At 42.4% G+C, this 12084-nt stretch overlaps 1 protein-coding gene across 1 annotated transcript; it reads left to right on the forward strand.

Moving 5' to 3' along the window:
- Window positions 1–7447: 7447 nt before the first annotated feature.
- LOC131321296 (uncharacterized) lies at window positions 7448–8356 on the forward strand. Its single transcript, XM_058352292.1, has one exon. The coding sequence runs from the start codon at window positions 7448–7450 to the stop codon at window positions 8354–8356; it is 909 nt and encodes a 302-aa protein (XP_058208275.1).
- The last annotated feature ends 3728 nt before the right edge of the window (window positions 8357–12084 follow it).

Consider the following 12084-nt stretch of genomic DNA (forward strand, 5'->3'; position numbering starts at 1 on the left):
TAATGTAATTAAATACTAATAGCTAGCATTTAATTTGGCAGGAGGGTGCACGTTGCAGCTGTTGCTACACGAATCAATCAGTATTTCGCAATTGATCATGACCACCTACGTACAAAAGTTTGTCCTGGGACTTGTCCCCTGTCTACATTTTCAGCGCTAATTAAATTCAACCACTTGCTTTTACAAAACGTGTCTGCTGTCACGAGTAATAACGTCGTATGTGGAGCAAAGCTGCCCGTGCATAATGGTGAAAAACTAGCTAGCTAGGATTGCTACTCTTCATCCTAGTGGCTGTTGGGGGTGATTATACATTTAAAACCAGTAATGAAGGGAAAACTACTTTTGTTGTTGAAACGGCGGACGGGGTGTTTGGGTCAGCATGAACGTACCTCGATTACTTTCTTTTTTAGTCCTAGTAAAGAAAAAAGTACTGATGCTCCGAGCCACTAACTTAGGTCGCGTCACACAATTTTCAAGTAGAATTTTTTGCGCCCGCTCTGAATCGCCATTGTACGTTCTTATTCTCAATATTTGGTCTCACAATTTTCGATACTCCCTCCATCCCACAATGTTGGTTCCTCTAGGGATTTCAACTTTTTAAGGAAACAAACTTAAAAGAGAAATTTATATAAATAATCCTTCTAGTTTCATTCGAATCTCATTTTCGTCCTCCAAGTATTTATTACAATTCTTTTGACTTTCAAATTTGATTTTCGTACTAAATTGATCCAATTGATAACTCCTGTCAGCCAAATTAGATGAAAAAAATCAAATTGATGGCAATATGGGGGTTGCAGTTCGTAGCAAGTTGGTCCAATTGACGATGTCTGCCGTCAATTTGATTTTTTCCGTCTAGTTTGGCTGACAGACATATATCAATTAGACCAACTTTGTACAAAAAATAAACTTCAAGATCAAAAGAGTTGCAATTGATACTTGGAGGATAAAAATGAGACTCTGAGTGAAATTAAGAGGATCGTTTCTATAAATTTTCCAACTTCAAATGCATGTCTTCTTAAAAAAAATGACATTTTATTTCCAATACTATCTTTGAATCCCACTAATAAAGTTATTTAAAGGGAAAATGACGGTCAATGATGTGTTTTGATAATTAATATCCGCCAGAGACATTTTCAGTATTAACAAATGTTCTTAGCATGTCCTTGACCGGTATTTATTATCAAAACACGTCATGGGATCGTCCTTTTCCCTTATTTTAATTTTTTTATAACTGGTAAATTATGGAAATGAAGACACCTCTTTAGTTGACTTTTGAAAATTGAGAGAACCGACATTATGGGACGGAGGGGATAGCAGTGAAGTTCGTACTTCCCCTCACACTGATGCAAGCACGTAACTTAGCACCGACCCTCTTTTTTTTGATAGGACGCATGAAACTTTCCATGAAAATGTCCAGAAAAGATAAATGAAATGATTCATTCATCTCTCTTTTCCGGAACACCTTCAATGGAACGTTTTCCCCTACCATAACAATGCTCTTAACTTTTCACCTTTTATTTAAGGGCAAATTTCACTGACCTCCCCTGAGGTTTCTGACAAGTGCAGTAACCTCCCTTGAGGTTTCTGAAATATCACTGCCCTCCCTTGCTTTTCAAAATATTATCTCCATTCCCCCTTCTATTAGTATCTGCTGACTTTGTTAACAGAAATTGTTGATGTCACCTGTTTTCACTTCTTAATCCCCATATTACCCCTAAACCGTTGATTCTACCCAACTAAACTTGACCTTTCTTGTCGAAACAACCGAAAGGAATACCTAACTTATTTTTTTAATCATTATTATCTTTGATAATCTTATTTCAAGTTTGATTCATTTGTTAATTTTTTTATTCATCTCATTGAGATGAATCCACATGGTTAAATCTTTTGCACAAAAGCTTAAAAAAAATCAATAAAATACAAATAAGAAATAGTGACTTTAGTCTAAACTACACTTATGGCCCCTTTCCGCTAACTCAAATAAGTACTTATTTTTTGAATTAAAGATAATATATTGTAAGAGAATGATATGATATGTCTCGTAAAACGAAAAATAAATTTTAAAAAAATAAGAACCTTAGCCGAACCTTTAACGCCTCATTATTCCTAATTTTATTTTTGGTATTTTTTCTTTCAACACGTGCTGAAATACCCATACCCACCATTCTCCCTAAAATGTTTGACTCATTCTTCCTTAACTCTTTTGTTATTTTTCTTTTGTCATTTTTTATTGTTTTTAGATTCGCGTTACTAAAGATGAAATATTTGGTCTTGGATTGGACAGATTTGTTTTTCTAAACATGATGTTGTTTTCTTACTCTCATTAGTTTTGCAATATTAAAGATTAATGAAATTTTTTCACCGTTCAAAAAAAAAAAAAAAAGACAAAATATTTGAAACAACTGGCATTTTTGTTATTAATGTCGTCTTATCTCATTTTTTTTCTTTAACATGAAGACAAAAATGGTTCAAAAATACAATTTAAATAAAAATATGAAAAAAAGTTGGGGAGAATGAGGCCTATGTGCACCTTAACACATAAATAATAATTCAATGGTGACTCAAGGGCAAGCAATTAAGTGTTTTCCTAGGCCTCATATCAATTAGGGGCTCTATTTTGGCTATAATATTTTTGGATATCATTTCTCATTTAAAATTAAATATAAATATTTCTTTAGCAATATTAATTTTCAGAAACCAATGAATAAATAAACTTAGATTTAAATTTAAAGCGTAAAAATTTCTTGAATAGCCTCATATTTAATTTATCATGTTGCATTAATTTTGTTGGTCCCACTAGGCTTAAATGATTTTTTACAAAAGGAAAATGAGCTGGGACAGTGGAAAATGTAAAGAAAAGGTTGTTTGCTAAGGGCATATGTATCATTTTCCTCCAAAGTTTAACACCGTTAGAGCCAATTAGACAATAAGGGGGAATCTTGACAATATTTTAAAACGTAAGGGAGGGCAGTGATATTTCAGAAACCTCAGAGGAGGTCAGTGAAATTTGCCCTTAATTTAATTACTCCAGTACATTGAATAAAGCTGCTCATATGAATAGGTTCTGGAGCTAGGGCATCGTTAGAGTCCCAAACATGAATTGGTCATTTTAACGACGGTGGTGGTCTACTTACCAACCAACAAAAAAAAATGTTAGGCAGACAGCGCAAATAATAACGAAAACAAAAAAGCTGCAGAAAGCGGTTTAGATTCTACTTTCCCGTGTGTGTGGCTAACACCTATACAAATGTTAAAATTGTTGGAAAAAAATTAAAATAAATAAGTATCTTTTTATTGGTTCCACAGTACGTCGTTTCTTAATTAACAGTTTTAGGAGTGGAAGTACTTTAGACCTTGTTCGTTTGGGAACTCAAAACTACCGTGTTGGTTTTAAATAAATTTTTTTTATTTATCTCTCTTCATTTGTTACTTTCAAAAATCTCTCTTGATCAAAACTCCCAAACGAACAAGGCCTTATTGTCGATTGTTCCACCCAGTGGCGGACCCAGAAATTTGAAATAGCGGGGACACTAATTTTTTTTGTAACCATTATTACGAGTTACCGTTAAGCACATTTACTCCAAAATAATTTAAGTATTTATGATAAATTAACAATTTTAAAGTATATATGTATTTTAATAATTAACTACTTGGGCAAATTTGCGCACCTTGACTATATGCATTATCACATGTTCATTATCTATTTTTCTATTACTAACTCTACTATTACAGTTTTGGGGACAAAAAGTATACAAATGTAATGTGAGGGTAGACTCGAACCCATGAATAGTATAAAAATCAAGATACGCACTATTGCCTTTTAGAAAAAAAAACATTTTCTACTCTGTCTTTTAGGAAAAAGACAAATTTTTCTATTGCCTTTTGGAAAAAAAAAAAAACATATATTCTACTCTGCCTTTTGGGGAAAAAGGCAGAAAGAACCTGCAGGAGAGCATGGGCAGAGTCTCAAACCCGCCTCCTCTTGTTAAGCAAGAGAACACTTTACTAATGCACCAACAGCCAACTTCTTACATGCATTCAACATAAATAATATATATGTACAAAACCGCAAAAAAAATTAAAAAATTTAAAGGGCGTGGGGGCACGTGACCTCTATGGTGGGTCCGCCCTTGGTTCCATCGGAAAATAATAAAGTGTTTTGTTGTTCTTCACTAGTTATTCTCCGACTTTCTGTCTCTATCTTGCTCTTGGTTAGTTTGGTTTAAAAAAGTCGTGAAAATAACGAGGAACCAAACTTTCCGTTTCAACATCCACATTCCAGCGTATCGAAAAGAAACTGTGTCGATTTTTTTCGGCTGAGTGAGTTTTTAGTGAACACCAACCATTTGCAATCTATTTCTAGGGAAGTATGAGAGCAATGTCCTCCTATTTCAAGAGTGGGGAGTCCTGTGTGTGTATATATATATTCAACAGTGTTGCTGTCCATGTGGCCCTGTGGGTCCTTGTGTTTTCGTTTTGGCAATATGCTGCCTATTACTATATGCCCAACATTCTTGGGCTAGCTAGGCTTTTAATTGGCCTCCTCTACTTGATAAGTTTTGGACCATTTTTCTTCTTTCTAACTAATTAATGTTCTGCCCAGCAACCTAAGGGACCTTAGTCATGAATCTCATGATCAGCAAAAACAAGAGTTCAAATTACAGACCCAAAAAAAAAAAAAACAGAACTCAAGAGTTTTACCCGTAATGAAAATGCCTCTCTTCTAGTGCAATTTGTAGCTTAGGATTGTAAAACAAACTCTGATCAGTACGAGTGTTTTTGTATAATTATGCGATTGAAATTGCATGGGAACAAATATACGTACGAAGGCAAATAGGTAAAAGTGACTTGGTGCCCACCGACCTGGCTTTCAGAACCTCTCTCTCTCTCTCTGGTGGGTTTGAAATGTCTACTGATAACTCAAATCTATATGGTGTGTAGATTTTATCAAAAGAGATAAAGATAAGTTTGCAAACATGAAACAATAATAATTTAGTTCGTTCATCGCTTGAGGTTTACTACAATGGCATATGATGACATAGAAAACAAATCTACAAAAACTATAATTTGTGACATTAGTTGCACTTGGCATCACGCCGCTATTTTATTGATAACTGTTGAATGTATTTGCATTTTTTATTTTAAATAAAAAGTATGAGATAATCTAAAAGAAACTCTCTAAAAGACCCAATTTACAAATAAAAAAAGGGATCCAGATTGATAGAAAATGGATATATTCATATATTTCTAATTTATATTTATGAAATGATAAAATATGCCAAAAACTATACGTAGAATCGATTCCCGTACGAATCGAATGACCTATTAACTTTAATACTATTATGCAAGTGTTTTAATAGCAGCACAAGGAAAAAAAAGAAGAAGGGAAAATGACGGCCAAGAACGTGTTTGATAATTAATACCCTCCAAGGACATTTTCAGCATTAACAAATGTTCTCAGTGTAGCAGGCCGAGCAAAATGGCTCGGGCCATTCCGAGCGTGATCAAGTACTCCTTTCAACTCCAAGACACCATTCTTTGGATGTTCGGATCAGCAACCGTAACCGAGGGTCCATGAAGCCGAGGGTCTGTCTAATTATTACTTCCTTTAATGCTCCATTCCCTACACCTGCTCAGGTTGGAGGAACACGTTCGCTTGGATAGCTGCCGAAGGTCCCACAACATGCTCGGTGCCGAGCGTGGCTTGGCCGACGGTCCAGCTCATCCGTATCAAAACAGTAACTATGACAATGATGATGGTCGTGACATCATCCGAACGGTTATGAGGATAATGATGGTGGCACGTGAAGGTGCCAGCTCATCATGAAAACGGTTGCAAAACCCTAAACGTGATGCAACAGTGACATCAGCCGACGCGTGTCGAGCGTTGGTGTAATCTTGGAGACCAAGCGAAGGGTTTCCTATAAATATCCCATTATGCCTTCTTAGAAGAGGTACGCTCAAACAAAACCCTAGCTCCCAATCTTTAACTCTTCCTGGCAAGCAAACTGACTCTTGCACCGGAGGGCCATTCCGGAGAACCTCCGGTGTGGTCTCTTAGTCGTGCTTCGTTTTGCAGGACTGGGCAAAGGAGACAGGAGCTAACCTCGAACCACCATTCAAAAAGTACGAACCATACAGAACGGAGCCCCCACAATTTGGTGAACCTGACGTGAACTTGATTCTCAGATCCACGGCGGCTCCTCCACCTCGACCGCCTCGTTCGTACCTAAAAACCTTACCCCTCCAGATCTCTACCAGTCTCCTCCAAAGAAAAATGGGCGGAGCACCACCACCACCTCCTCTCTTTCAACCCCTCAGTTCCTCTTTACACATCACCTCTGAAACTGGTATCAACGCTGCCTCCCCATCTCACCCTCCTGGATTTACTCCACCAGGCGTGGGCTCTTCCATCCAACATCCAGTGGGCCTGAGTGAAGACGCTCTAGCATATGTACAAATGCTAGAACAGCAACAAGAACAGACCAACGCTGATGTAGCCATCCTACGAATGGAGATCGAAAAAATTAAGGCCAAAGAATTTCCAACGGCATCCCACTCTGGATCTCAGGGTCGGCGCCGGAGAGGAAATCTGCCACCCCCTCCTCCTTTGGGTGCTGATGCGCGGCCAAAACGAATCTCAGTCCACGACCACCTGGACCCACCATTGGCAGACCATCGAACTGGGGATAGCGCTCGCCTTAGGCAGCAGCTCTCACCAGTTCATAAACGTCTCGGCAATGGTGCGGGACATAGGGGCAGAGAAGGACGACGAGAGGGGAGCCCGCATACCGTTTTCTCGAGTTCTTCGGCTGGAGACGAATACTCCCAGGGCTCCCAAAGCTACGATACCGTGGAATTCCAAGACAACGATCAGGCTCTCATCCCGTACAAATCCGAACGGCAAAGAAGCCGAACGCCGAGAAGAAACGGGAAAGGTCCCCAGAGCCATCGGATCGAACATGATGAAGTCCCTCGGGAAAAGGCCTACGAAGGACGAGCAACAAATTCAGTAAGCGCTCGGAGGCTAAACCGTGAAAGGAGTGTAAGTGTCGTCGTTCGGCAAGACGATCGCCCTAGCCAACGAAGGGTTTACCATACCGAGAATCTTCCAGAAGAAGACTACAGAAAGGTCCCCATAGAGAAGAGGGAGAGGGGATTTCAACGTCGGCAGGATGAGAACGAAGGAAAACAAAGAGAATAAGAATGCCGAGCATTAAAGAAGTCTCGAAACGCTCGGGAAGGTCTTCCCCCTCGGCCAACCCACGAGTACCAATTGAAAAAGTTGACAGAATCACCCTTCTCGGCCAAGATCCAAGCCACGTTGCCGAAGCTAGGTCTACATCTTCCAAAGTTCCAGAAGTTCGATCCCAGCACGACCGAGGCATACACCCATCTCATCAGTTACAGAAGCACCATCTCATGCGTCACCGACGACGATGCCATTATGTGCAAAGCATTCCCCTCGAGTCTTGGGCGCCTCGGCTTGCTTTGGTTCAACCAATTAGAGGCTGGATCGATCCACAGTTTTAAAGAGCTTGAAAGAGCTTTTAACTATCGGTTCATCACTAGCAACAAGCAAGCCAAGGAAGAAGATGCCTTGGCACAGATGAGGAAGAGGCCCGGCGAGACGCTTCGGAAGTATGCCGAACGTTACTGGCAATTGTTTAATGAGATACCCGGAGTTGATCAAAACTGGGCGGCAAGGAACTTCAAGAATGGGTTGGAAACAGGAAGCAAGATCTTGGATGAGCTGGCAATAAGGGCGCCTCATGGAATGAACGAGCTAATGAGGACGGTAGAACAGTTCTGTTCCTACGAAGAGTTCCTCGCCGAGCGAGAACTCCAAGGAGGACAAAACTCAATCGTACCTCAAAGCCTTCATGTTCCCACGCCTCAAATCGCACCACCAAAGCCTATGGTCGCTGTCCAGCCGAAGAAGCAGGTCAACACAGTCAAGGTGGCAGACAAAAAGGGGCCGAAAGCTCATGACTATATAGCTGAAACCACAGTTTTCAAAGAGCCAATTTATTTCCTCCTCCGTACGATAGAGAGGGAACCGTTCTTTGTTTGGCTGAACCCTCCCAAACTGAACACAGAAGAAGGCAATAACAACAATCGGAAGAGATGCTCGTACCATAACGAGCTCGGGCATTACACCATGGCTTGCGCTCCCTATAAGGCACTTTTGGAAAATCTTGCAGCACAAGGACTTCTTGATAATCATATCGATTGGACAAAGACGCCGAGGAGACAGCTGAACGCTGGTGGACAAAACCTTATTCCACGTCCAGTCGGAGTAATCAACGTTATTCATGGGTCAACAACAAAGGAGGCAGCAAAACAGCTTCGTTAAGAGCTCGTCAAAGCTGAGAAAGTTACCCAAATTTTTTCCATCGATCGTGCTCCAAAAAGAGTCAAAATGCTCGAGCGTCCCTGGTCAATCACCTTCACCGAACAAGATCTTCAACACATCCAAACCCCCCATAGCGACGCTCTGGTGGTCACAATCCAAATCTTAACTCACTCGGTCAAAAGGGTGCTTATTGATCAAGGAAGCTCGGCAGAAGTGATGTATTTATCTCTCTTCAACGAGCTCAAAATCCCACAGTCGTGCCTTTTACCAGCAGAAGTCCCTTTAATTGGTTTCAGTGGCACTCCAGTTTGGCCTCTCGGAAGGATTACCCTCCCTGTCGTTACGGGCTCGGTCGCCTCTAATCAAGAATTCGTCGTTGTGGAGGCACCGAGCCCATACAACGCAATCCTTGGCCGAAATTGGCTCCATTCAATCAAGGCCGTCGCCTCAACCTACCACCAAGTGGTCAGGTACATCGGCGCTAACGGCAAACAAGAAGACCTATTTGGAGACCAGTTACAAGCCAGACAGTGTTACGTCTCGGCCATTGGAAAGTCATCAAGCTCCAAAAGAGTACATTGGGTTAAAGTCTCTGATAAACCAGTCCTCGAAGACGTCGGATCTCTTCCTGAAGAGAAATCAATTGAGGATCTTATCAAAATCCTACTTAACAAGGATGCATCACGATATTTCATGCTCAGCGCTGGTTTATCCCAAGCCGAGAGTGAAGAAACCTTGCAGTTCCTCAAAAGCAACATCGAAGTTTTTGCATGGACGCCGTACGATATGCCAGGCATTGACCCAAAGCTCATCCAGCACTCCCTCAAGGTTTCAAAATCAGCAAAGCCTGTGATTCAGAAGCCTCAGCGGTCTGCCACTATTCATGCCGATGCAGTAAATGAAGAAGTTGGCAAACCCCTCGAGGCTGGTGGCATCAAAGAAGTGCAATACCCCACTTGGCTCGCAAACCCTGTGGTGGTGAAGAAGAAGAATGGAAGATGGAGAGTCTGCGTGGACTACACCAACTTGAATGATGCTTGTCCTAAAGACTGTCTACCCCTTCCAAAGATTGATCAATTGGTAGATGCAACGGCAGGTCATGCTCGGTTGAGTTTTTTGGATGCTTACCGAGGTTACCACCAGATAGCCATGGATCCCGACGATATGGAAAAGACGGCATTCATCACACCCAGAGGCCTCTTCTGCTACCTGGTTATGCCGTTCGGCCTTAAGAATGCAGGGGCTACATTTCAGAGAATGGTATACCTCTTGTTCGGAATTCTCATCGGCGAAATCATGGAAGCTTATATTGACGATATGGTCGTCAAAAGTCTCAAAGCCGAGAACCACCTCTCTCATCTTGCCGAGGTCTTTGCAATATTGAAGAAGCACAAGCTACGGCTTAACGCCGACAAATGCGCCTTTGGAGTTAGCTCCGGGAAGTTCCTCGGCTATTTGGTTACTCGGCGTGGTATCGAAGCAGATCCGAACCAGATCTCAGCTATTTAGCAATTGAAACCACCATCCACCCCTCGGAAATTTAGAAGTTAACCGGGATGGCAGCGGCTCTCAACAGGTTTATTAGCCGCTCGTCAGATAAATGTCATGTCTTTTTCCAAACTCTTAAGAAGCAAAGCCGACGAAGTTTCAAGTGGACAGAAGATTGTGATGCAGCCCTCACCGAGCTAAAATCCTATCTTTGTTCGGCTCCTCTTCTTGTCAAACCAGTAGCTTTTGAAACCCTCCACCTCTATTTAGCTGTCTCTCCACATGCCGTGAGCTCGGCACTTGTCCGACGGGAAAGCCTTGAGGACCAACCAATCTACTTTTCTAGCCGAACATTGCTCCCAGCACAGACTAGATATCTGTCACTGGAGAAGCTTCTTCTAGCATTGGTTACAGCCGCTCGGAAATTGCTCCCTTATTTTCAAGAGCACCCCATCATAGTTCTCACGGAGTTTCCATTTTAAAATCTCTTGAGGAAGGCTGATCTATCAAGCAGAGTATCTCAATGGGCGGTCGAATTAGCAAATTTTGATATCCACTTTGAGCCTCGAACTGCAATCAAGGCACAAGTATTGGCAGACTTTATTGCTGAATTCACCCCTGGAAGCCCGAACGAGGAAACATTGGTCAAGCCTAATTATGGGATGCTAGAATAACAAGAGGCTCGGAAAGTTTGGAACTTATTTAGCGGAGACGTTTGGAAGTTGCACGTTGACGGGGCATCAAACAGCAACGGCTCGGGTGCAGGGGTCGTTCTTGTAAACCCTTGTGGCGTCCTTCATGAAAGTGCTATCACAATCAACTTCCAAGCCACAAACAACGAAGCCGAATATGAAGCTCTGCTTGCTGGTCTCCGAGCCGCGGCAAGTTTACAAGTTGAAGACCTACAAGTGTTCTGCGACTCTCAGCTGATCGTCAATCAAGTAACAAGTGATTATGAAGCTCGGGACCCAAGAATGATTAAGTATCAAGCTACCGCTCTAGAGTTAATCCGAGGGCTCAAAGGATTCCAAATCGAACAGATCAACAGAGAGAACAACGCTCATGCCGATGCTCTCGCAAGTTTGGCCTCGGCAAGCAAAGCATCTGAATTCCGACACATCAGCTTCGGCGAAATTCACCAGCCAAGCTTCGAAGTCTCGGAAGAAGTATTCAACATTTCCCTCGGCCCAAGTTGGATGGATGAAATCGTCTCGTTCCTCAAAGATGATACTCTACCCTCTGACAAAAAGGAGGCCCACCGTGTACGCAGCAAAGCAGCCTACTACTGGATCTCTGAGCTCGGCCAACTATACAGGAAAAGCTTCACCGGGCCATATCTTCGAGTTGTTCACCCAATCGAGGTCCCAATTATTTTAACCGAGTTCCACTCTGGCAGCTGCGGATGTCACTCTGGCGGCCATTCCCTATGTCAAAGAGCTCTCAGTCAGGGATACTTTTGGAAAGGAATGAAGAAGGATTGTGAAGAAGTGGTCAAAAAGTGCAAGCCTTGCCAACTTTTCTCCCCCATACCAAGGCAGCCCGCTCAATCTCTCAAACCTATCACTAGTCCATGGCCCTTTGCTCAGTGGGGCTTGGATATAGTTGGCAAACTTCCAACTGCCCCTGGGGGCTTCAAGTTTTTGATCACTACAACGGATTACTTTTCAAAGTGGGTGGAAGCCGAGCCTTTAGTCACAACGACTGAAGCAGACGTTCGGCGATTCGTTTGGAGGAACATCGTCACAAGGTTCGGCGTGCCTTATGCAATTGTGTCGGATAATGGCTCCCAATTCGTCGGAAAAGAGTTAACTGGACTCTGCGCTGAGTTCGGAATTAGATTCTTCAATTCAACCCCATCTTACCCCCAGGGCAACGGCCAGGCCGAAGCCACTAACAAGATTGTCTGCGCTGGCATTAAACGTCGGCTAGACTCAAAACGAGAAAAATGGGCCGAGGAATTCCCTAGGGTCCTTTGGGCCTATCGCTCCACTCCCAGACGCTCCACTGGCCAAACTCCCTTTGCAATGGCCTTCGGCATGGAGGCCGTCATCCCACTGGAATCAAGGTTCCCGACCCTACGCACCGAAACTTTTGATCTTGAATCCAACAATGATGCAGTGGCAACCGAGCTTATCTTAGCCGAAGAAAAGCGAGACGACGCTCAGCTCAAGTTAGCCAACTATCAGCAGGAAGTCGCTCGGGGCTACAATCGAAGCGTAAGGCTCAAGAGGTTCAAAGCC

This window comes from Rhododendron vialii, chromosome 3a (genome assembly GCF_030253575.1).
Source record: "Rhododendron vialii isolate Sample 1 chromosome 3a, ASM3025357v1".
Taxonomy (NCBI): Eukaryota; Viridiplantae; Streptophyta; class Magnoliopsida; order Ericales; family Ericaceae; genus Rhododendron; species Rhododendron vialii.

Excerpts from the sequence above, each read along its gene's own strand:
- LOC131321296 (XM_058352292.1), top strand. The coding sequence starts at position 7,448 with ATGTGCAAAGCATTCCCCTCGAGTCTTGGGCGCCTCGGCTTGCTTTGG.